A 27,214-nucleotide genomic window follows, 5' to 3' on the forward strand; every position below is an offset into this window, starting at 1 on the left:
AGCATTAAACAGTAGTCTATGTGTAAATAATCATGAAATGCCATGTTAGATGCAGCTTGATCCATATTTGCATAAATGGCTTTAGTTAATGGTTGAAAAATGTCGTTGTAACAGTCTGTAGAATTATGACTGATTAAAGTGAAACTGCTCCAGGTGTGCGTGTGTGTGTGTGTGTGTGTGTGTGTGTTCATTATTGATATTATAGTGTCTCCATGAGAAAAAACAAAACAAAACAATCCACCTTCTTGAGCAGGTTATGTTCTAGAAGTATCTCAAGAATGAGCCTGCTTGCTCTTTATACGTTCATCATAAGCATAAGAGGCACTGTCAAAACAACATCGTCATAAACAAATATTTGAAATTTCATGTAATTTTACTATTTTTTTATTAATAAAAGGGGAAACAAAAAAAAAAAAAAAAAAAATGAAAAATTTGAAATTTCATATAACTTTACTAATTTAATAAAAAATTAATAAAAGGGGGTAAATGAAGTAATAGCAATAGTTAGTAATAAAAACATGGTAACATTCAAAAAATGTTAAACTTTCTTGCATGCATTCACTCATTAATGAAAAGTTACTGATTAGATAAAATGTTTTTAGTTGAAAAATATTAAGCTATGACTCTTTGCTTAAAAGGTGTATAGCTACAGTTTTTTTATGCATGAGGAGGGATTTATTGTAAGAGAGATTCATTTAAAACCGTAAGCTTTAGAGAAAAATGTTAGGTAACACTTTAGTGTAGGGAACGATTCTCATTATCGACTAGTTGCTTATTAAATATTGGCTGTTTACTTATTAAGCATTTATTCTAATATTCTACATCTCTAATGCTACCCAACACCTGAACTTAACTACTTTACTTACTATTAATAAGCAGCAAATTAAGAGCTAATTGAGGCAAATGGCGTAGTTAATAATTTTAAACCTTAAAATAAAGTGTGACCAAATGTTATGTGTTTGATGGCAATTGGTAAAATATATAACCATGTTGTATAAAAGTGGCACGGTAAATGGGAACATAACAAAAAGCAAACTAAAACTAAGTTTAAAACAAGACATAAACATGGCACAATTTAGATTGCTCTGAAAGGAAGTGGAAGACGTGGTGCGTGATCTAATGATAAATTTTAAAAGTTGTTCATAAACACAGAAGAGGAGGTGACCTTTCTGCTGTGTTGTGATTTCACATCAATCTTGTGACCTGTCCAGCTCTAACTAATACCGTTGCGATATTATATTAATCTGTTTTGAAAGAATAACCAGTATTAGTGGGAGGCACCAAATTACCATTGTCTGGAAACTCACCTGTGTCTGTGCCACTCTCTTAGTTTTGTTTTTACTGAACTGTCACACCTCACTAAACATGCTGTGATGTATGAAGACATCCTGACACTCCCGCATAATTTTTAACATGTAAGTTTTCATTACATAACTGTTATTTTTTAAAAATAAAATAAAAATGTGTATAAATGTTGCTATAACAATTGTTGTGTTTCTGATTCTGGGAAACTAAACCTGTCAGTGATACCAAGAAATGAAACAACATCTTAATGCATAATGTATCCATAACTGTGATAAGATGATATGACAATTACTATGATGATGGTTTTAATTAATGGGGTTATCAATATAATTATTAGATTGTTAATAATTTCTAAAACCTGTTGTTTGTTTATTTACGACTTTTGGTTTGAGTAATCATTTTGACTATTACACAAGAATCTTTCACAATCTCAGGAAAAAAAGGTACAAAAGCTGTCAGTGGAGGGGTCCTCTTATAATCTCCCCTTATTACTTTCTGAAAGGTTGCCACCGTGACAGCTTTTGTACCTTTTTTTCTGAGAATTACAGTCTGATGTTTCTTATCGGGCATTTTTGGTATGTAAGATTCACATGTTAAATATTCAGACAAAATGAAAGTGAAAGCTTTTTTGTTTGTTTTTTAATCTCCGGAAAGCATCTTATATCTCTGTATGACTGTCTTTGTGACGTATCTGTGACATCTCTTCTGTTTTCTCGTCAGGTTCAAACGCTTGAATCTGCTGCTGCTGCTGTGCCAGTTCAGTTACAGCGGTCAGTATTCACTCATTTTAGTTAATAAATTGTAACAATTTTTGATTTTCATTGTCAGGTAGAGTTACTCTAGTTGATTGTTTCTCTGATGAGTTAATTTATTTGTTCAGGAATTCATCTGATACTATTGTCATCAACATTTTAAATATAAAAATGAGGCATAGATAATATTATTGGCTCCTTAATGCTTTCACTGATATATTTTTATATTATTATGATTATCCAGTATTTTTTTATGATACACAGAGAGAAATGTATTTTTCAGGATTGATACTTTGTATTAAATGAATATTATACTGTATGTATTTGCAGGATCCATCACTAGATCTGTGAAAGGAATAAAGGGAGGCAACGCCACCCTGTCATGTCAATTTGAAGCCAAAGACATTCATTATATTGATTTAAGCAGGTTAACAAGCATCCTTTCTTGTCAGAATGAAGAATGTGAAAGTGAAAGTGAAAGTCAGAATGGGAGAGTATTTAAAACAGGATCATGTGCCATGATTATCAAGAATCTGAGACTGAGTGATGCTGGGAAGTACATTTTAAGAGTCTATTATACTAATACTCAGGCAGAAGTGAAGCGTCAAATCATGACATACCGACTTCATTTTCAGGGTAATGTCAAAACTGATCTACATGGGCTTTCTGGTTTTCATTTAGTAATTGTGTTGGTATTGCATGAGGGCCAGTAACCGGCAGAGACACTAATGTCATGCTAATTTTTAGACGATTTGCCTTCGATATAGACTTTAAAATGCTGATTTTTAAATTATTACATTTGGTCCCAGTCCTAAATATGTGCTTATAGCCTTGATTGATTGACACCATTATAATAATAATAATAATAAATATCTGTGTTTCTCCTCAGATGAGATTTCAGTGAAGGAAGGGGCGGAGCTGAAGTTGGACGTTCTGTTGCCCAATGCTTATAAAGTAGTGCACTGGACCAAAAGAAGCACAGGACGGAAGGAGGACTGGAATAGAAGCCTTGGGGTCAGAAGTGATCGAATGACCATCAGAGATGGAAACCTGATTATTAATAATTTTACAGGCACTGACGCAGGAACATATGAGGTTCTGGACACTGTAGGAGAAATCCTGATCATGGTGACAGTCACAGGTGAGAGAAGAAATATAATTATAAAGCATTTCATGATCATGATTTGAACATCAGATTGATGCTAAACTGAATGACTAACTTTCAACTACATAAATGATAACAAACAACAAAATTACACTATTCACAACACAACATAGTAAGTAAAACAAGAGGCATTGAGAGCTTTACAAAATCTTTGATTTCATTGATGAATTAATTAATGTTCTCTCTTCCCAGCTTCCTCTCTTCCACCTGAAGCATACTGGATTGTCACAGTTGAACTGTCAGTGGTTTTGGTGATTCTGGTTGCTTTAAAAGGAAAAAGGATGCACAGATGTTCAGGGGCACAGCTGCACATTTACTGAGGGGTTTGCAAGATCATTGTTAGTGCTCCCCAGTGTTGTGACTCCCGCCAAAAAATAAAAAATAATAATTATAACAATTACAATACATTAGTCGTTTTGACCATTGTTTTAATTATCTTATATCACAAAATGAGTAATGTATTTCACAAGAACATGAATCTCTAACTAATTATTTATTTCCAGTTACGTGTTTTAGTTTGAATCGGACAGGTATAACGATTTTGCTTTATAAATGTATTAATTTAATTTAAACTGTATTTGATCAAATTCAGTTGGACCAACATTTCACTGCAGTACTAATTAAAACTAGATATCATCATACACTAAATGACTGAAGATCACACACACCTAGGAGACACATCCCTTACGAAAAAAGGAAACAATGTGTGTTCTAGAATCGGCTCAAAATATCAAACATGTTTGATCTCCTCCGTCTGGATGGAATCTGAGTCTGAAGATTTTTGAATTTTGTTTGTATTTTTATATTAATTAAATATATTTACTATTTCCTTTTACTAAATTCAGAAAAATAATACTTTATAGATAATATTATGATAAAATATAGATGTTAAATTAGTTCACATCTGCTGCTCAAACTGTTGAGATCAGACTGAAATCATCAGAGAACTTGTTCTGAATAAACTTCAGCTGACTGTATCTGGACTCACACACTGTTTTTTAGTCAAATTTCTATATAAGATATTATATCTCACATCTTCTGACAGCTCTATCAGCTTTGATTGAATAACCAGCAGAGGGCAATAAAGAAAAATCATAGTCCTCCTTTAGTGGGAGGAGCCAACAATATTCCTCTGAAAGACTCTGACCTGTGTGTGTGTGTGTGTGTGGGAATTATACCTGTGGTTTTGTCACTACTCATATGTCGCGAAACCTGCAGTGGTTTACTAAATTTAAACAGCCAGAATGTAAAACTCCTGCAGAACTTTTACAATGTAAGTGTTTTTTTAATCCTTTTAAATATAAAGCTTGTGTGTTTTTGTCTCATTATACCAATAGTTGTGTTTATTTGTGAAAAGGGGTTGCCTTATAACCTGCTAATCATTATGATGCTGATTATGTTATTTGATATGTTTTTATTAGTGTGGTTATTAAAATGTTCTACATTAATTACTCAATGCAATCAAATGATTTCTGCGTTGATGTGTGGATTGTTTGGTTACTCTGTGTCTGTTTGTGTCCAACGGGCTTTTGGGTTTGAGGATCATGTTGAGTCAGATTATTAAGAAATCCACACACACACACACACACACACACACACACACTGATAATATTTATAAAATAAAAGATTCCGATTTCATAGATGCAGTTTGATGTTTCTTATTTGGATATAATGTAAGATCCAAATGTGTTAAATATTTAAATAAGTGCCTCCGTTTCAACAAGCTTGGCCCCCGCTCTGGCCCCCTAAATTTGGAATCGAGCCACAAAAAACAATTTTGGGTGCAATGTGCAGTTTGTTCTGTGAAACATTAATTCACACCACTTCATTGATTTTAAAGGGAGTTTATGAGAGTGCTTGAACTCTGGCTAGACTGAAGTCAGTGATATTATTTTTGATAATGTAAATGTTCTTTGCTCTCTTTCTGCACCATGGAAGTTTTATAACTTGTAACTTACAATGTTTTTATTAAATTTACATTAAATACAAAGTCAGTCGTATTAAAAATATTGCATGGTATGACACCCATATGGTCCTACTTAAGTAAAAAGAGGGTTTTTTGCATAGTTAATAGATAACACTATTATGCTACTTTGTCCATCGCCCATTATAGATCAACTAACATAATCTATAAAGGTGCTAAATGCATTTATTTACACATATTTGAGAATCGAGATATTTCATGATATAGTTAACACGTTTGGGAATACTTTGAATAAAAAGGAAAAAATAAAAACATTAGCCTATATCAGTTATACAGTGCTGTTGTGGCTGCTGTGTCACATCACAAGCATGACGCCGCTGACACTACAATACAAAATTATTTGTCAGATTAATGAAACATGATGAAACATTCATTAGAGTTTAAATTGTTTTATTACACGGCTCTGTGGAATACTTGATTCTGATTGGTCAGTCGAGACATTCAGAGGTATGTTATCCCTCGATAACAACCAGTAAAAGCTGATAATCCTGGTTAATGAAGACATTGCTATACTCTTGCTAGGAACAGTTTTTCTTGGTGGAAGCTTTACGTTTGTTTAGCTAATAAAATATTAAAAGGATTCAAAATGGTGTACAATTGTTTAATTATGTCATCCTGGTATTGCGGTCTCGCTCTCGTTTCTTACAAACGTAGCTGCTGCCATTTTGCTACGATTTTTTTGTACACTGTAATATAAGACAACTAACAAACTGGTAAGGTTTTAAAACTTTTTCGTCTTAATTCTTTTATTGCCTTAATTATTTTTGTGGTGAAATTTTGTGTAATAAGTGGTTTACTGCACCGTTTCCCTTAAATGTCTGTTTAGTTTGAATTTGCCGCTTGCTCGCAACTGCTGTGTTCATGGAAGGTTATTCCGAGATAACAACCGGCTGGATATACATTATCCCTTACATAGCTTACTTCTAGAGATTGCAGGGAAACATGACATGGTGAAAAATGACTGAATCAATAAGTCAAAGTCAAAGTCTGCTTTATTGTCTTTATTGTGCTCCTGAGACAGACACTCAAATACTCTTTACAGTACTCACTATAAGGAGTTAAAGAACTATCTAGCCACATGAAGTGGGTCTCTTCTCTGAATTTCTTATCACTGACAGTGTCCCTAAAAAGTCATATGAAGTCAAATTTAAGAGGTAACACTTTACAATAAGGTGTCATTGGTAAACACTAGTTAATGTATTAATTAACATGAACTAACAATGAACAATACATTTGTTACAGTATCTATTAATCTTTGATAATGTTAGTTAATGAAAAAGATTACAAATATGAGAATGTTTTTTTGTTGTTTTTGCATGCATGCAACCATCAGTGGCATTACTTACATTAATAAAGTCTTTCTGCTCTATTTTAAGACATCTTAAAAGGCTCATTTTAGGCGAAATGAGACTTTTAAAGACCAGCAGAATCCCTGTCACTTCAAATAATATATCATAAAACATGTCATAAATTGTTTCACATATCAGATAAATATAAAACCTTTATCTATTCTACGGAAGAGAGCCATAAGAATTATTCATAAAGTTAACTATCGAGAACATACAAGTAAATTATTTGCGAAATCCAGAAAATTAAGGTTAGAAGATTTGGTTAAGTTTCAAACACTAATAATTTTGTTTAAAGCAAGACATAAAATTTTACCATACAAATATACAACAAAAATATCAGAAATAAAAAGAGTTCAGTAGCAGAAGGTATAATTTTAAACATCATTTTCCAACATACAACAATAAAACAAATGTGCCCTTCAGTTATGGGAGTAAAATTGTGGAACTCCTTGCATGATAATCTTAAAAGTTGTAGTAATATTGGTCAGTTTAAGTATAAGTATAAACAGAGTATATTCAGTCAGTATTAAAATGGTGAGGTCTATGTTGTTTTTGGTTTTTGCTTGGTTTTGTTTTGCTCTATATATATTGGGTCTAGTAATATTGGTCAGTATGTATGTATTGGATTACTTGTTGTTTTGTTGTTTGGGCATTGCCTGATTTATTATACTGCATGAATGCTGATTTTTAAACCAATATTGTTTTTTGTCAGTGTAATTTTGGTTGTATGCTGCTTAAGAAAGGTTATTTTGCTTTTGGAATAGGGGACAGATATTATAAGATTTTATCTTCTTTCTGATCCCTTTTGCACATGGGAATTTAAATTATCTAAAGAAGAAAATGAAATGTTTTGTGTTTTACCATGGAGCAGTAAAATAAAAATGAAATGAAAATGAAATGAAATCGCACACATTTGCAATGACACTCTATGATTAAGACCAAAGCATCCTTTCACAGCACGGACTAGAAGACCAGTAATATGGCACGCACCACCCTTTATTCCACTGTTCACGTCCCTCACCTCACTCCCCTACTTCCAAACAGACTCACTTTTCACACCGTAGGACGCGCTACTCCCACCTCATCACATCTCCACAGCAGTGAGATTTCACACACTTTCGTCATGCATGAACCAGGTCATAACCCTCTTTAAATAGTGTGTCCCTAATTATCCATTTGTTCTGATTTGTCGACAATGAAATAAATCACATGGCGACTGGTTTCCGTTCCGCCACACTATGTTTTTTTGAAGTGCAGGAATATGTTTCCATCAACCGTTTGGTAACACTTTAGAATACTGTTTCTTACTAACTGCATAACTGATAAGGAATTATTGAAGATCTAACAGGTGATTATTCATTAACACGTAACTCACTACTGTAAACTACTAAGGAAGAGCTGTTAACTAATCAGTATGTGATATAATTTTATGATTGTGTTAAGTAACAGTTAGTTAATCAATACCTAATATACTCTGTCATACCTCCTGAAGAACTACTATTAATTATCTACTAGTTAAGGTTCAAGAAAAATAACTATGAAATAACTAGTACTGAACAGTTATATGCAAATAGTCAATATAATAATCAGGCTGTGGCCCACAGGTCAAGTACTTGAGAAAAATGTATTAAGAAATGTTCTCGTCTGAAATAAAGATCGTAAACAATTTGTTGTGTATTTTACAAAGTTTATGATTACTTTTATAGTTTTTTCTAGAGTGTATGTTTGATTTGTTGTCAGAATGATGTGGTAATTATTTACTAATAGCTTCACTTTAGAATACTGTTTCAAGTTCTGAGTAATTCCTGTGGAATTATCTGATAATTCTTTATTAATTACTAAAGTCTTCACTATAATTTCACTTTAGAATAGGCCTGCTGTTTCAGGTGCGAAATAGGTCCTGCAGAATTATTTGATAATAATTATATAATAATGTTGTTTTGAGAATGTTCTGAGAAAAAAAAAAAAAATAGGACCTCTGTGCATTTGTTTGTTGGAAATTTACAGACAATGCAATTGAGATGTTTATTTGTTGGGGTGATATTGCTGTCAACTGACAACAGAGTTTTCCTTCTGAATTAGCTGAACTACACAAGTGTTATAGTTAATAAAATCTTAAAAACAAATTACATTAATTATACTTTAATTTCCTTCAATAAAAAGGAAATTGAGTAAGACGATGTAAAAGGTGTGTGAACGTGGATTAGTAATCTGGCCCCTAGGTATACAGGAGAAAAAATGCTGGCCCTCGTCACTATCAAAGTTGCCCATCCCTGCTATAGAGCATGCCTATGAGAAATATATTAAAATCCAAGGACAACCGGGCCCTAGTCCAAACGTTCACTGCTTTATTACTTCACATTGACTGGCATGAATATTCCATTCATTCATAAAAAGACAGCAGTGATTCTGCAATGGGTTACGTTTCAGAGCTAGGCCTATTGAGTTAGAAAATAGAGTAAATGAAATCACCTATAAGGTGATAAATCTGATTAACATGACAGACACACACACACACACACACACACACACACACACACACACACACACACAGAGATAGAGAGAGAGAGAGAGAGAGAGAGAGAGACATGTGAATACTCAAATTGAAGAATTCTTTTGTTTCAGTTTTCTAGATTCTAAGTTTATGCTTATTATTGTCATATACATTTTGCATTCTGCTCTTTTTCTATAGATTGCAAGTATTTTAGTTCATACAATAAGACATTTATTTCAATCTCCAACTGAAAAATAAATAAATAAATAGAAACCATCACATAATTTGTAATGGTTTTACTGTTTATAATGAAATTCTGTTGGTTTTAATGGAAACCGTAATGGTGGCTGTTGGTCTCTAATGGTTATTGGTCGCCTTCTGTTGGTGGCTTTTGTTAAAACCATTAAATCCTAATGTAATATGTCCCAAAAAACACACTACATGATACCATTATTTAATGGTTTTAATGGTGAAAAGTTGATGGTTTGTAGTGGTATTTGTAGTGGAAATCATTAGAATTTCTGATGATGATTGTCAGCAGGGTCAGCATTGGTTTTGTGATGTTATTTGCCTTAAATGCGACAGAATTGCTGTAATATTGTGAGATAGTAGTGACTGTTAGTAGTTGTGGTTGGCCTATTTGGGAGAAAATCCAGGGCCGTTTTTCACTCCCAGTCTGTCACTTCTTGGATGTCTCCATCAGTGATCTTCATACATGTTTTAAAGTTGAGCCTGACAACCAAAAAAGCACAATATGCATTTTATTGTTTTGAGTTATAGGACACTGATCGGGAAGGGGTCTCTCCAGATGGAAGTCCTTCAGAGGCAGAAATACTCTTGAAAGGCGTTGAGGTTCTGATAGGATTGTCCAGTGTTGCAATGCATGTGTTGCCCTTCTTGGCCTGATGTATTCTGTTAAACTGAGTTACCCCAAGCCACTGAGGTATACATTTTATTTATTTTTATTTTTTTTTTTTTCAGAAAATCCTGCTTGACTTGACTTGCAAAACTTATTTTATACTGAACACGTCTGCCACCGGAGCTGATCACGGCCACTCTAGTCAATGCTTGTGTTACACCAGCCGTGCCACGGCACGTTTCAGAGGCGGCTTACCGCACCGCTTCACTAAAGCTAGGCGCCTAGTCTATTTTAACATACACTGTGACCAAGCCACACAGCAAATACAAAATAAAAGTCAAAAAATCCTGTCAATTTCAAAATAAACACCCTGTGCAGACTCCCCATCGTATTTCACATCACCAGATACATGTTAAGATGCCAGAAATAGATGATGAAAGGGTTCATCCTCAAAGTTGAAAAACACACCTTGTTATATGACACCGCAAATCCTTTTTACAAGGACAGATTAAAAAAGGACAAGGCGTGGACTGGAGTTTAATTGCAGGAGTTGTATGAGTGGAATAAACTGAATTAAACCGGACAAAATGTAAAACTTTAGCTAACAATGTTAGAACACACACAAAATGCTTTTGATTAACCTTTATGATTAAACATTTATGATTTTTTTTTTAATACTTAAGTTACTTGTTACAGTTTTTCTCGATTGCTAACACACTATAACAGATTCATTTGGCCAAATTTTTCCAAAACCATTCATACAGTTCTCGAAACAAAGACACGTTTCTCAAAACTTTTAACACATTTCACATGTTCGCACACACGTTCCAATTTGCTCAATGTTTTCTGCAAAACTCTACACAAAAAGCCCATCATTTTGCATAGGTTTAACCATGTTCTCATTCAGAAAACACAATATAATTAACTCAAGCATCAAAAAATTAACTCAAACAGTGCACTTTATCCATGTGTGAACATTCAGTAGCAAAACTGATTTACAAAACTGCTTTATTGTCATTCTCATACATGTGTGGACATACACTGGAAAGACAAGTCGTGTCTCGCAGGACCATTGTGCTACATACATTTACATTTATACATTTATGCATTTAGCAGACGCTTTTATCCAAAGTGACTTACAGTGCATTCAGGCTAACATTTTTTACCTAACATGTGGAATCGAACCCACAACCATTTGTGCTGCTAACGCAATGCTCTATCTAACTATCTGAAGCGGTAATCTAACTATACTGTACATATACTATAAATAATTGACTATACATACACATAACCTGAGACAGACTATACAAGTACTTTACATAATGACTGTGCATGATATTGTGCAAAAGAGGTATTTAAGGTTAAGAAGCAGGTAGTGCAGTATGATTTGTTGTGCATTCACAAGTAAAACATTTTATATATTTTAAGTCCTTGTAACATGAAGTGTTTATAAGAAGGTGTCTGGTGCATATAGAGAGAAAAGAGTGTGTTTTTCTAAAGGTGGTTTGTCCAGCCCACTCACCTGTGTGTAGCACACTCAGAATTGCACAATGTTCTTGAGGTTTTCATGTGGTGCATGTGGGGGAGGGTTGTGGATGAGGTTTCAGTGGGGGTTGAGGTGATTGGAATTGAGGACTCTCACAGCCTGGGGGAAAAAAGCTGTTGAGCAGCCTTCTTGGAGAGTGATGTAGTGTTGGTGGTCCAGGTGAGGTCTTCTGTTATGTGCTCCCCCAGGAATTTAGTGCTGCTGACTCTCTCCACAGTCAAGCTGTCGATGGTCAGTATGTGTTTGGGTCAACAGAGTTTGTTCTGAAGTCCATCACAACCTCTTTTGTCTTAATCACATTGAGGGACAGGTTGTTTGCACTAGACCAGCGGTTCTCAACCCACGGCCATGCGGCCCGTCACGAATTCAAATGCGGCCCACCATGCTGAACACAATTAAAAAAAAATAACTTTCAGTTTTACAATTCATTTTAGTTTTTACATTCATTTAAAAATGTAGCTACTAAAGAAATATAAGCTATAGCCTAATGTTTATATGTAAAATCTTCTTTTGTTTTGTCATATATTATTTTCAGACATGAGCAGACCTACTCACATAACGTTCCGCATTTTATGAACACATACAAGCGCGCACTTTGGCAGAATTAAATTCAAATAGTCATCAACAGCCATTAGTTCGGTAAAATTGAGCATCAGAATTGACAAATTTGTTTTTAAGGGAGTAAAAAGAAGTGTGGAAATGTCAGTGAATGAACACAAACAAACAAGAATAGTCACAGTTTCAGCAGTGAAGGAGAGTGCTGGATTTTCGGTTTGCGCCGTAACTCACTTGAAGAAGTTCAGGCAAATAGAACCACCCATACTACGCAGCAATCATCCTTAATTGCAGAAATGTGGCAAAACATCTCTGGAGAGAACCTCATATTATTAAATTCGAAAGTGCTTTCCAATATTTGGATCAACATAGGCTACATTTGGGAACGCACATTTTCTGCAATGTCGCGCGTCAAGTCATGCTCCCGTGCGCGTCTTACAGACTGCAACTTACAATCGCAACTTCACTGTGCTGTTACTCCTTTCGAGCCGAATTTCACAAAATTGGTCAGCTCCCGACAGCATCAGGTGTTTTATTTATGGGGACTAGAATTATTAATTTATTTCAATGAATGTAATCGATTAATTATCATAATATTTAGGCTATAATATTATAAATCAGGTTGGTTTGTATTGGTGACGTAATATGTAAATGATATGCGTGCGGCCCGCGAGACTTGCACTTGGACCATAGTGCGGCCCGTTGGAAAAAAAGGTTGAGAACCACTGCACTAGACCATTCAGCCACTTCCTCTCTGTAGTGCGTTTCATCGCTGTTGCTGATGAGACCTACCACAGTTGTGTCATCCGCAAACTTCATGATGTGGTTGGAGCTGAACTTGGCAGTGGAGTCGTGGGTCAGCAGCGTGAAAAGCAGCGGGCTGAGCACACAGCCTTGTTGGGCACCTGTGTTCAGTGTGGTAGTGCTCGAGGTGTTGTGGCTGACACGGACTGACTGAGGTCTTCTGGTTAGAAAGTCCAGGATACAATTACAGAGGGAGGAATTTAGGCCCAGCAGGTTTAGTTTGTTGATGAGTTGTTGTGGTATTATTGTGTTGAATGCTGAGCTGAAGTCGATGACCAGCATTCTAACATAGGAGTCTTTGTTTTCTAAGTGGGTAAGAGCCAGGTGGAGGGTGGAGGAAATGGCATCATCTGTAGAGTGGTTTGGACAGTATGCAAACGGTCAAGTGTGTCTGGGAGATTGGATTTGATATGGTGCATGACTAACCTCTCATATATATATATATATATATATATATATATATATATATATATATTACCAGTATGTGTGTATCCTGGGATTTGAACCCACAAACTTTTGCACTGCTAACATAATGGTCTACCACTGAGCCACAGGAACACTAATGTGTCACTTTTAATGCCACAGAACATTGAAAACTCACACATATAAATCAACAAGCATACAACACCACACAGACACACACCAACACAACACCACAAACAGAAAAAAACCTCAATACAACACCACAAACTTTGTGTAAACAACATACTCCACTCTATACCACACACACACACACACACACACACACACACACACACACACATACAACACAGATGTAGAGGAATTTACAGTTAAAACCCAAGAGGCAGGTGTTGAAATAAAGAACAGGAGTCAGAGATGCTGTTAATTGAAGAAAAATTTTACTGCAGAAAATAGTTTGCAGTTTCATCAGCAGAAGTCTGCTTCAACACTCTCAATGGAGTTCGTAGGCCGCTCTGCGTACAATTCAAAATCACCAACAATTATACGCTGACAGAGGATGCTAATTGCGTCAATGCATAAGCAAAATTCTGATTGGTTCCAAAACCTAGATAAATCAAGCATATCTCCAAATGATATTCCAGGCATCAGCAAATGAAGAAGAAGACACCTCAGCTCGGATCAGGATGGCGGCAGCAGACTGTCTTCTCATCTAACACAGAGAATAGATGCCGACACACACACACATGTTTGTTTTTGTGAATTGTGGGGACATTCCATAGGCGTAATGGTTTTTATACTGTACAAACTTTATATTCTATCGCCCTACACCAACCCTACCCCTTACAGGAAACTTTGTGCATTTTTACTTTCTCAAAAAAAAAAAAACTCATTCTGTATGGTTTATAAGCATTTTGAAAAATGGGGAAATGGGTTATGTCCTCATAAGTCACCCTCTCCTTGTAATACCTGTGTCATACCCATGACATTATACAAAGTTGTGTCCTGATATGTCACAAAAACACACACACACACACACACAGAGTCCTTATCTGCATCTCAAGGTTTTCTAGCTTCGAGTATCTTATCAGTATGGCTGGTTACACACAAACTATACAACATTCAATCTTGGAGAGCAAAAATACATTATAGAACATGATTTTTAATATCCGTTTTTCAACATCTAAATGTCACAGTGCTCTTCATCACTCATAGCTCACGTAGATGGTAGGTCATCCTGACCCCCTTAGCATGACCTTGTGACCCTAAGGAAAGAATACACTCAGCATGTGTTCACACCTTTTACTTTGACCACTTCTAAAAAGGATATATGCAGACTTCAATCTATACGAATGTAGATGGCTCTACTTCTTAAGTCAATCATCAAACAATCAATGACACAAAATACCAAAAAATAACAAGAAAAAAAATCACACAATATATATTAATAAAATAATTCATATCAGAAGGAAGGATATGGTCAGATCGGCATCCACTTCATCCTCTCCTTCACAACAAACATAAAAAAGCATGTTGATACTTACTGTTATTTGTTCAGTAATCTGTATTTTTAGTCATTTTAAAAAATGTTTTAAGAGATTTTTAAATTGCATTTGTAAAAAATAAAGAAGTCATTTAATATTCACCAGTTGTCTGTTATGTCTTCCACTCATTGTAATATATTAATAATTTTAAGTATTGAGCAGTACCTAGGTATTTAAAATACAAAAATTTTAAATTATCAATCTAAATGAGGTTCATGGCACTCAGCGGGTGTTGCATTGCTTCAGTCCAAAAGACATGAAATAAAAATCGCCCTTCCATAAAAAAAAGTGTTTCACAAAGGCCTCTTGTAGCGAATCCATGTGTTTTTGTAAGAAAATATCCATATTCAAAACGTAATAATCACTTTAATCTAGCTTGTTCTTTGTTCACCGCCTGGAGCATGTGAGACACTTTTATTTATTTAACTTCTTTTGGACTGAAGCAATGCAAATCCCGCATGAAACAGCTTGAAAGATCAAAGACAATTTTTAATATAACTCCGACTGTATTCGTCTGAAAGAAGAAAGTCATATACACCTAGGATGTCTTAGGGGTGAGTAAAACGCAGCCTAATTTTCACTTTTGGGTGAACTAACCCTTAAAGGCTTCACGGAAAGAATGGCTATTTTTGATAGTCTTAAAACTGTGCAGGTGTTGCTGAAGCTAGATGTGATACAGTTGTGATTCAGTCTTTTCAAGTATAGCTACCAACCTCAAAGAGTTTTTTTTTTATTATTATTATTAATTATTAATTCCCTTTATAACCCCTTCCAAACCTTGGACTCTATGGGCTTTTCCAGCCTGAAATACAGGTTTTTTTTTCCAGGAACTGTCACAGTAACAAGCTTTCTTTAGAAAGAAAAGCCAGAAGTTAACAGTTAAATTCATATGCAAATTGTTAAATACAAAATTCAGAAAATTATGTCACTGAAATTCATTCAAAGTTATACTGATCTTCAGAGAGACCGGTTTGCTTAGAATTAATGCCTGTAGGGACAAAGAGGTGTTTAGTCACACCCCTCTTACATTAGTGAGGGAAAATTCCCTCTGGAAGCGCTATACGCGCGCGCGCGTGTGTGTGTGTGTGTGTGTGTGTGTGCGCGCGCGCGCGTGTTTTCCTGTAAAACGTCTGACGCCTGAACAAGAGACATGAATAAGTTTTACCATGTAAGTTCTTATTTTGAACTCGATTCGTTTAATTTTGTTATTATACCAGTAGTTTTGTTTTTTAATTTTTTTTTATCTAAAATTAAAACCTGCTAAGGAAACAAGTTAACATGTTTACGATGAACGCATCCATTAATGTGATTATGACGATGACGAGTGATGATTAGATGATGGTTTTTATTCATTGGCACTGATTTCGTATGAGAGGACTGGTTGCTGTTGTTTGCGGATCTGGATTTAAATATGCATCTGCGACAGAGGATTACACTGGAAACATTTCATAATTATAGTTACAATTCGGACATTTTTATCATGCAACTTCCATGTGTTTAATATTCAGGCAAAATGCAAGTGTTATTTCATTTTATTATTATTATCTGAGGAAAGCCTTTATTCTCACATGAACCTGTTGTGTAAAACTCTCAGTGTAGCCTCACATAACCAGCTCTTCTGTGTTCCCAGGTTGAGACTTCTGCTGCTGTTATGGGTTTCCAATTACATTGGTGAGTGTACAAAAATTTGAAACGTACAAAAAGCAATATTGAGATTAGCGATGTTCATTTTAAGCGGTTAACCGTTAACCGACCTTTAAGAATTTTGACCGATTAATACAATCGGTTAACGTGTTAAAAAGTAATTTATTTATTTTCAGTAATTTATCAAAATATTTAAAAAGGTTTGCTGCACGGTTAAAATATGCGTGTATACATTTTTTGTTGTTTTTTTAGAGAGAGAGAGAGAGAAAAACCAAGTCGCGTATGCCTATAATAAATCGCATTTTATTATTTCATTCAGAAATAGACCTAATGCCAATGTTTACAAACATTATAATAAACTGTAAACATAGCTAGGCTATTTTAGTTCCCCTCACTCCACAACAAATCCTTTCAATTAACATTATTAAGAAAGGAACAAGAATTAAAAATAGGTCTTTCAGAAGTTATAGCAATATAAACGACAAGCCAAAACAAATTCATTTATGCTAAAACGAAACTGAAACCAATGTTGGGTCTCTCACGCGACACAAAATCAAATATTCCCGTATGTATTTGAATGCCAAATTATTATTTATTACTTTACTCGCGTTCCAGTATCCACGTAAAACAAAATGTTTTGCATAACATCACAGCGGCACGGTGATAACATTTAACGGCACAGAATTTACTGCATATTTAAACTGAGCAGTGTGTGTGTGTGTGTGTGTGTGTGTGTGTGTGTGTGTGTGTGTGTGTTTCCATTGTGTGGCTGACTGTATTTTATTATGATGATGAACAGGCTGCATTGTCAAGGTAGCAAAGCTTAAGATGAACTAGATGGATGTTGTTAAGATCTCCTCTGTTTATAGGCTAGAAGAGAAGGAACAAATCAAAACTAAGTAAATAAATAATTTTAATAAACTAAACAAATTAAACCAGTCCCGTCCCGGCACCCGGACCCGGACCGTTTTACAAATCAAGCAAAAAGATTTATTTAGACAACATAGGAAAAAAATGAAAAGATCTTACATGGAAGCAAAACGGTGATATAAAAAGACCAAATCTATTTACACAGTTTATTAATAAAACATATACGCACAGGAAAGCAGATACAGAATATGAAGGAACGCGCAAGTTTCACGTGTTTTCTCCCCGTAAAAAATAAATATAAAAACATTATAAAGAAAACTCGTAATGTGGCTTAAAGCGGTCATATGATGGATTTCAATTTTTCCTTTCTCTTTGGAGTGTTACAAGCTCTTGGTGAAAAAGCAAGATCTGTAAAGTTGTAAAGACTAAAGTCTCAAATCCAAAGAGATATTCAGGTTATGTCAGGTTTATAAAAGTTAAGACTCGTCCACACCCTCCTAAAATGCCTCGTTCAAACACGCCCCACATCTCTACGTCACTGTGTGGAAATATTTGCGTAATGTTTACGCAAAGAAAGAAGGCGTGGTTTCAGTAACACAGTTAGTGTTGAAGCAGTTATGTCAGGGAGATGTGTGTGTATCTAGACGAAAGCAAAAGCACTTTATTTGGCTTTCCAAAGGAGATGCATTTAGGAATCTTTAAGATTACTTACAACAGAACAGCAACGCATTTTAAACATTAAATAAACATTTCTGATGATAAATATAAAAAGGATAGAAACTTAAATGGTGAATACTTGTTTAAAATGAATGTTTTTCTTTAGTAGCATGATAGTAACATGCTGTCATATATAATTATATATTTTATTTATTTATTTTCATATTCTTTAAAATAGAGATAAGTCTCTTTTTAACTTGATATGTTGTATAGTGGCATGGATATTACACTGATATAACAAGGTAAATGCGGTTTATGATGAAACTTCTTGAGTAGTCATAATCCAGATCACTTAAAAAAAATTTAATAAAAAATGTAAGCACATGCAGAATTTTATTGCGTGATGATAGGTGTACAGTAAAAAATAAATAATTATACAGCTTTTGAAAAAGATCAGTTATACTACATGATCTTTAGAATGTTTACTGTGATGGCAGGTTTAGGGGATAATACTGTATAAAAACATTAATATGATGTAAATGTGAATATAAAAGGTTCTAGATATAATGTAGAAAATGTGTTGCGAAAAACAATACCAAACAAATCGAGGTCCCCAATAGCCTGTATCGTTCGGCCCGTTAAATTATAGATTTTTTTCCCTATCCATGAAAAAAACAAAACAAAATGTCCTGGTAAAATGAACAACATTTTTATATTTTTAGTGATGAACTAGTGTAAATGTTTTGCTTTGTTTTATATCATGTGAGATTACATAATTTAATTATTTTCATTTAAAAGAAGAAAATAAGACTATTGAACGATTAAACGTGCACAAGAGAGTAAAAAAAAAAAAAAAGAGAGAGAGAGAGCCCTTGTTCCAATACCCTGTTACAATATTCTGGTATAGTCTGAGCGTGTGTATGTGTGTGTGTGTGTGTGTGTGTGTGTGTGTGTGTGTGTGTTTGCATGTGTGTGTGTGTGTGTCTGTGCGTGCGTGTGTGTGTGTGCATGTGTGTGTGTGTGTGTGCGTGCGTGTGTGTGCATGTGTGTGTGTGTGTGTGTGCATGTGTGTGTGTGTGTGTGAGAGATAGAGAGTGAAGTTTTCTGAAAGTAAACGTAAAATCTCAGGGGTCTCCTCTCAGTCTGCCTGTCTGCTGTTCTGCTCTCATTTCACTGAGGCGGTGAAACTGTCTGCACTCTGAATTCAGCTTAAAATATCAACCGGCATTGTGTAAGACGTAATATTCACACCTACACCTGAAAAACATCAGACATTTTTTTCATTAAACTCAAAGTTTCTTGTTTTTATTGAATTATTTATATTTCTTCATCAAGCTAAATGTTTATATTTCTTTATTTTCAAATCAATATACAATGTTATGTATTTTATTTAAATTATTTTTAAATAAAAAAAAAAAGAGGCTCTGTGTCTATATTACAAACATGTGACCGTAACACTTGTCATAAAGTTAATCCCTAATGACATGATATATTACTAAACAGATGCCATATCACAGCTGCCGATCATTCACGGATGTTGTAAATATCGAGTCGTTTCACGGCTGATGACATATAAGCATGATTTATTACAAACAGATGTCATATCACATGTCATAACAACAGCTGCGACCGTTAAAGGTCAAAAGGTCAAAGCCACATGGGTGGGGGAGGGGCGGGGTTAAAAGGTCAAGTCATTATTTAAAAATTTTGACGTTTGGTACAGTATAATTCTCTCTCTATTGTATTTCTAATTAATACTCACTTTTTATTTTAAAATATAATAGTGCCCTCACACTTTATTATTTTGTTTAATATTTTATTAAATAAATAATGTGCAATAATACTATTATTTCTATTATTAATTATTTTATTTTTTATAGTTAACACCAAACCCAACACACAAAACCCAACATCCAAACACACTCAAAAAAACATACGCATCCACTTACATGCATCAATCTTCATCAAATCTTCTTTTTAGTATATATTATTTTTTATCCAGTTGACTTTGCTAGCATATTTTATAATGACGCTGATTACTGATAATACAAACATTATTAAAAAAATGCATGTTTTTTCAGAATTGCAACTTTTATTGAATAACTATTAAACTGTCTGTATTTGCAGAAACCATCCCTATACATGTGGCAGGAAAAAAGGGAGGCGGCATCATCCTGCCGTGTGAATTTAAGGCCAGAGAGATTTTTCATATTCGTTTGAACAGACCAAAACCCTTTGAAGGAGAAATCTTTGTTTATGATAAGAAATACTGCAGTAAGCGAATATGTAAAAAAGGAGCATGTGACGTCGTCATCAAGGATCTGAGACTGAGTGATGCTGGAAAATACATTTTAAATGTCTATTACAATAATGCTAACTCAGTGCTGGAGCCACACATCAGGACGTACCAACTTCATATTTATGGTAAAGTCTAAACTGATCAAACTATCAGCATCTGCTTTCTGGTTTTCTTTTAGTAATTGTGTGATTTTGCATGAGGGTCTACAACCGACAGAGACACTGAACATCCTGCTTAATATCAGATTAGTCTGGGTTTTTATAAAATGATTATGATACAATTATAGTAATGATTTATGTCTTTCTGTTTCTCCTCAGATGATATTTCTGTGAAAATCGGTGAGGAGCTGAAGTTGGATGTTCTGCTGCCAAATGCTCGTCAAGTTATGCATCAAAACATAAGCAGCACAGAATGGAAGAAGGTGTGGAAGAGAGACAGCAAGTCAAGGGCTAATATCACACGCGGTCGACTGAACGACAGTAATGGGACTCTGAGCATTAAAAAGTTTACGGCTGATGATGCAGGAACATACAGAGTTCTGGGCTTTGAAGGAGAAATCTTGATCACAGTGACAGTCACAGATGAGAAATCAATATCCTCCACAGAATCAAAGGGAAATCTGAACTGCGCGGATGATGACAAAGAACGTAGTAAGTAAAATAGGAGGCATTGAAAGCTTACAAAATATTCAAATAGTAAGCATAAAAATGAAAATAAAAAATAAATATATATGCATAAAAAATATGTTCTTTCTTCCTCCTTCCTGCTGTAGATCACTGGGGATTGTTCGGGCCGGCGGGACTGTTTGTATCGGTTGTGTTTACGCTGCTGGTTATGATTCTGATTGCTATCATCAAAAAGATGCAGTGACGAGATGTTCTGCTCATCTGTCTTCAGAGCCAATGTCACAGTCATGGACTTTCTGTTCCTTTTGTGTTATCCCTATTTGGTCATGTTCCGTTCCTCGTTTTGTTAATTGATTAATCCCCACCTGTTTCCATTCCCCTCGTTACTTTCCTTGTGTTTAAAAACCCTGTCTGTTTAGTTCCTTTTGGTCCGCTATTAATGTTGTATACTATGTTTGAAGATTTGTGTTGGATGTGCCCTTTTCTCCCGTGATCATTAAAAACTATTTTTGATATCTCCTTCGTCGTGCGCTTGATTTAGCACACCTACACATGTGACAGCCAAAAGATCTGCAGAGGATTCTGTCAACATATCTCTGCAATATAATATACACTGTATTTACAACCCTAATTCCAAAAAAGTTGTGACGCTGTGTAGAATGTAAATAAAACACAATGCAATGATTTGTAAATAACATAAGCCCATGTTTTATTCACAATGGAACATATAGGAAACCTATCAAATGATTAAAATGTACAATTTCAAGGGGAAAAGTAAGGTAATTTTAATGGCCGCAACACATCTCAAAAAAATTGGACAGTGGCAACAAAAGGCTGGAAAAGTAAGTGTTTCTAAAAAGAAACAGCTGGAGGAACATTTTGCAACTAATTAGGGTAACTGCCAACAGGGCAGAGACACGATTGGGTATAAAAAGAGTACCTTTGAGAGGCAGAGACACTCAGAAGTAAAGATGAAAAAATTATTTTCAGTAGAGATCAGAATAAATCAAATAACAATTGATTATTTGTCAGGTAAAATTGTATCATGCCAATTACATAATGAAACAATTAGAAGCCAATTTAGAAAGGAAAACTGTGAAATTGATACCTATTTACCAATCGCACAAAGACCTTTAGAACGATACCAAACATGAAGGGGAAAAATAAGATATTCACAAGATATAACACAAGTGGTATATTGATATTCTTGCTTTTGGGGGAGAAGAGTGAGAGGGGAGAATCAGAGGCAGGGAGGGTAGAAGGAGGAAAGGGGTTGTAAATAATCAAGGGGAAAAGTATGGTCAGGGTGGTGTTGTTTGCTTTCGTTGGAGATCACTTCTCTAGATCAGTTTTATTGTTTGATTGCATGGCATCTGTTTTGTGTGAGTTCCTGAGTTTTGGCTTCATGAGGAATTAATTTCATAAGGAAATAACTTAGTTCCTTACAATATACAATATAAAAATAGCAATGGACCGAGAATGGAACCTTGGGGAATACCTGTGAGTATACTTAAGGTTAATTCTGTACTTGTATATATTGTGTTCGACCTGAGAAATATGATTCTATCCAATTCAAAATCTCTGGAGAAAAACTGAAACCTAATAATTATTAGGGATCTTCTGATTTCTGAACACAGAGACCAAACTGTGCTTAATGAAGTGGACAATCAACTACAAACAACTGAAACAAAGCTCTACAAAACACTACATTTTTACAGTTTTACAATGCAGCGTGTGCTACATTACCAGTGTTCTGACAACAAAACATAATTTTGTGTGAGTTACAGAATGAAATTAAAGTGTTTAATTGCTGAAAACAATCTCACAAGTTTATACTATGTAATTTATAAACTGTATTTTTTTTTTTTAGGAAAACAAACAAGAACAAAGAGATAATAAGTAAGTTACAGAACTGGCGAGTTTGTGTCCGTGCATTCACTGTTGACCGAGTTAGCTTCTCCTTCCCTTTTCTCCAGCTGCTGCGGTAAGTCAATTCTTATTGGCCTTTTTAGAAGTGTTGAGGGAAAGCTTAGATGCACCCCATATAGACATACTTTTGTAGAACGAGTTGGGATACTCATCATTAAACCGAAGACCGCAGAAATGGGTGCTACTGAGAGGCTTGTAAACAAGCCTGAGGGTTAAACCCATTCACATTCAACTTCTCCTGAGAGAGAATTAGTCAAACAGTCAAATTAATCAAATGGATTGAAAATCACTCAATAGTAGTAAAATCTCTGATCTCACAATATTTTGCCTCAACAATACTGTTTAAAGTTCAGCCTTATCAAATATAGCTTGGTTTTATTTTACATTTTACAAAATTACTACACACTTTTATGATTCTCAGTCTTTGTCTTTAAGCAAACAGACAAACATGAAGAGACCATAAATCTAAAACAACATTTGTACTTTGCATTTGCATTTGCTCTGGGTTTTCCCAACCCCCAAACTTTCTCACACTCAAAGAGATTCTCAAAAGAATCAACTTCGTGACGTCTCAGTTCATAAACAAAAGAAATCTTCAGATTGAGCAATAATTTGATCCATGCTTTCAGTATGTGCTTGCAGTTCACTGAATGTTTACAGCAGTAAAACCTGTAACTGGTTTCCAGTCTGACCTGAGGCTGTGCACACAATGCATATCCGAGGACTACTGCAGTCACAGCCAAATAAAAGGTGTATCTTCAAAAATGTCAGTGAGGTGATAACCAGTCATTCTAAACAAGTTGACTTGACTTGACTTGGCCAAAAAATTGCGGGGGATGAATTTACGTTTTATTAAATTAAAAAGTATTTACGTAGGCTATTCTACACTCATGGCGCGCATTGCTCACCACAGAGCAAGCCTGTTCTTGATAAAGCTGCTGTGAAAATGTGGGAAAAGCTGACGAGGAAGAAGTTGGGGTGAAGTGATCTTTATATAGGTGGAGCAAAATACTTCATCGCTCTGTCTATAGCGCATTGTGATTGTAAGTTTACACTGTCAATACAGGAGACAAACCAATGGGCCACTGGCTGCTCACTGTCCCTGTGTGATGGTCCTCGGCAAAAAAAACAAACAAAAACAACAAAAAAAAAACATTCTGTCAGCCCCTTAAGTGCATCAGCCCACCAGAAAAATGCTCAGTATGCCTGATTACCAATCCAGCCCTGGTGAAAAGCAAGAACTGCTAGAAAAGGAAAATGAAAGGAATAATGATCAAACTAATGAGAAAAGAACTTATTTGTTTTCTATTTGTGCAAAAAATCTTCAAAGAGAAAAGTTAACATGTCCAGGATTTACCAACTAAAATTATTAATCTGATTGCAATATCTTGAATAGGCCAAATCCAACCATGGCTATGAGATGAGTTAAATTTGATTTCTTTGATCTGCACCCCAGTAACAAGGGAAGGAATATGTTTTGTCTTTTCCCTTGCAACAAAACCACAAACACAGTGGTGCAAGTGTTAGCAAACGAACCCATCCCTCTCTGGGAGTGCCAGCTCACACAGATTCTGATCAGAGAGCAATTTTTTTACTGGACATGTGATTAAAGTTGTGTGTAATGTGAGATGAAAATGGTCAAATGTATGAATAGAATAAGAAAATGCCAATTGCTTAGCTAACAGTACAGCACCAAAACTGGCAAACTAATGCCCTAAACACAGATCTGACTAGTGGAAACAGTATTATTTAAAGAGATTTTATTTCAAGTATTTATATGGCCTCCCGGTATATACACCGGAACTAAATTATACAGCACAGATCATGGTAGGGTGAACACAGATCACCCATCTCCTATACACAGACATACAGAACACACTCTCATTATTACGACTGCACAATATACGTACCTGGCATAATTCATTGCATAATTCATTAGCCTACCCAGGTAGGAGGGTGGATTCTTACAGTATTACCGCATATGGTATATTTACACCACCTAGCTGTAGAAGTAATACAAGTGACTACTTTGAAATTGAGACCAATTTACCAATCGCACAAAGACCTTTAGAAGGATACCAAACATGAAGGGGAAAACACAAGATATTCACAAGATATAACACATGTGGTATGTGGATATTCTTTCTTTTGGGGTAGAAGAGTGAGAGGGGAGAATCAGAGGCAGGGAGGGGAGAGGGAGGATGGGAGTTGTAAATGAACAAGGGGATACGTTTGGTCAGGGTGGTGTTGTTTGCTTTTGTTGGAGATATCTTCTCCAGATCAGTTTTATTGTTTTATTGCATGGCATCTGTTTTGTATGAGTTTCTGAGTTTTGACTTCATGAGGAATTAATTTAATAAGGAAATAATTTAATTCCTTACAATATACAATATACAATAGCAATGGACCCAGAATGGAACCTTGGGGTATACCTGTGAGTATACTTAAGGTTCATTCTCTATTTGTACTGTATATATTGTGTTCGACCTGATAAATATGATTCTATCCAATTCAAAATCTCTGGAGAAAAACTGAAACCTAATAATTATTAGGGATCTTCTGATTTCTGAACACAGAGACCAAACTGTGCTTGATGACGTGGACAATCAACTACAAACAACTGAAACAAAGCTCTACAAAACACTACATTTTTACAGTTTATGTTAAGAATTCAGCTACTGCTGTGTAGTAATAATTAATAATTACTAATAATTTAGACATGAGAGTTCTAAGAGTGTCAAAAACATTAGTCTAACATTTCCGCAAATCTGTGTCCAGGACAGATCATACTTAAGTACCAATTAGCGGAGCAGGGGGCTCTCCGTTACAAAAGCAGTATAAAGAACAGACAAAATGACGCGTGTGCTACATTACCAGTGTTCTGACAGCAAAACATAATTTTGTGTGAGTTACAGAATTAAATTAAAGTGTTTAATCGCTGCAAACAATCTCACAAATTTATACTATGTAGTTTATAAACTACATATTTTTTAGGAAAACAAACAAGAACACAGAGATAATAAGTAAGTTACAGAACTGGCGAGTTTGTGTCCGTGCATTCACTGTTGACTGAGTGAACTTCTCCTTCCCTTTTCTTCAGCTGCTGTGGTAAATCAATTCTTATTGGCCTTTTTAGAAGTGTTGAGGGAAAACTTAGATGCACCCCATATAGACAGACATACAGACAAGCCTGAGGGTTAAACCCATTCACATTCAACTTCTCCTGAGAGAGAATTAGTCAAACAGTCAAATTAATCAAATTAAATGGATTGAAAATCACTCAGTAGTAGTTAAATCTCTGATCTCACAATATTTTGCCTCAACAATACTGTTGAAAGTTCAGCCTTATCAAATATAGCTTGGTTTTATTTTACATTTTACAAAATTACTACACACTTTTATGGTCTTTAAGCAAACAGATGAACATGAAGAGACCATAAATCTAAAACAACATGTGTACTTTGCATTTGCTCTGGGTTTTCCCAACCCCCAAACTTTCTCACACTCAAAGAGATTCTCAAAAGAATCAACTTCGTGACGTCTCAGTTCATAAACAAATGAAATATTCAGATTGAGCAATGATTTGATCCATGCATTCAGTATGTGCTTGCAGTTCACTGAATGTTTACAGAAGTAAAACCTGTAACTGGTTTCCAGTCTGACCTGCTGCTGTGCACACAATGCATATGTGAGGACTACTGCAGTCACAATAAAAGGTATATCTTTAAAAAGGTCACTGAGGTGATGACCAGTCATTCTGAACAAGTTGCTCAGGAGGCCCTCCAGAGAACAGTAACAAAAGTATTTTAATGTATACAATTTTAAATGTAATATAACTCACATTGTAACAACCTTATAATATATTATATTACAATGGTCTTTAGTCCCATGATGATTCATCACCGATTTAGAAGAAGAAAGAAAGTGGTAGAAGAATAAGAGGAATGATCAGAATGTAGAAAGAGGGAATGCGTACGAATAAAGAAGTTGGAAGCACTATTAGTGCTGGGAAAAGAGAAAAACAGAAGGTGGCGAGAAGCAAAAACTGTTAGGAAAGGAATATTGATCAAACTAATGAGAAAATAACTCATTTATCTTCTATTTGTGCAAAAAATCTTCAAAGAGAAAAGTTAACATGTCCAGGATTTACCAACTAAAACGATTAATCTGATTGCAATATCTTGAATTGGACAAATCCAACCATGGCTATGAGATGAGTTAAATTTGATTTCTTTGATCTGCACCCCAGTATCAAGGGAAGGAATATGTTTTGTCTTTTCCCTTGCAACAAAACGAACCCATCCCTCTCTGGGAGTGCCAGCTCACACAGATTCTGATCAGAGAGCAATTTTTTTACTGGACATGTGATTAAAGTTGTGTGTAATGTTTACATCAGGCAGAGATTCATGAAT

At 35.1% G+C, this 27,214-nt stretch overlaps 2 protein-coding genes and 1 long non-coding RNA gene across 9 annotated transcripts in view; 2 read left to right on the forward strand and 1 right to left on the reverse strand.

The window, feature by feature from the left end:
• The window catches only part of LOC109113276 (AT-rich interactive domain-containing protein 1B-like), an 849,861-nt gene that overhangs the window by 617,239 nt on the left and 205,408 nt on the right, over positions 1–27,214 (reverse strand). The gene's annotated exons all lie outside the window — the stretch shown is intronic.
• Positions 2,023–3,192, forward strand: LOC109103139. Its single transcript, XR_006157461.1, has 3 exons — positions 2,023–2,075; positions 2,388–2,693; positions 2,947–3,192. It is a non-coding gene; the product is annotated as an uncharacterized LOC109103139 (long non-coding RNA).
• Positions 4,371–27,214, forward strand: part of LOC109112334 — a 33,262-nt gene continuing 10,418 nt past the window's right edge. The window contains exons 1-5 of one of the 3 annotated variants that reach the window (XM_042746462.1): positions 4,371–4,495; positions 16,408–16,448; positions 20,076–20,372; positions 20,565–20,897; positions 21,020–21,388. In XM_042746462.1, coding sequence (XP_042602396.1) covers positions 4,494–4,495; positions 16,408–16,448; positions 20,076–20,372; positions 20,565–20,897; positions 21,020–21,117 — 771 coding nt within the window. In that variant the 5' untranslated portion in view covers positions 4,371–4,493 and the 3' untranslated portion in view covers positions 21,118–21,388. Of the gene's footprint in view, positions 4,496–15,837; positions 15,946–16,407; positions 16,449–20,075; positions 20,373–20,564; positions 20,898–21,019; positions 21,389–27,214 lie in introns of those variants that run through there. The other 2 variants (XM_042746460.1, XM_042746461.1) reach the window with 2 other exon arrangements.

The sequence above is a fragment of the Cyprinus carpio genome, chromosome B20, assembly GCF_018340385.1.
Source record: "Cyprinus carpio isolate SPL01 chromosome B20, ASM1834038v1, whole genome shotgun sequence".
Classification (NCBI taxonomy): domain Eukaryota; kingdom Metazoa; phylum Chordata; class Actinopteri; order Cypriniformes; family Cyprinidae; genus Cyprinus; species Cyprinus carpio.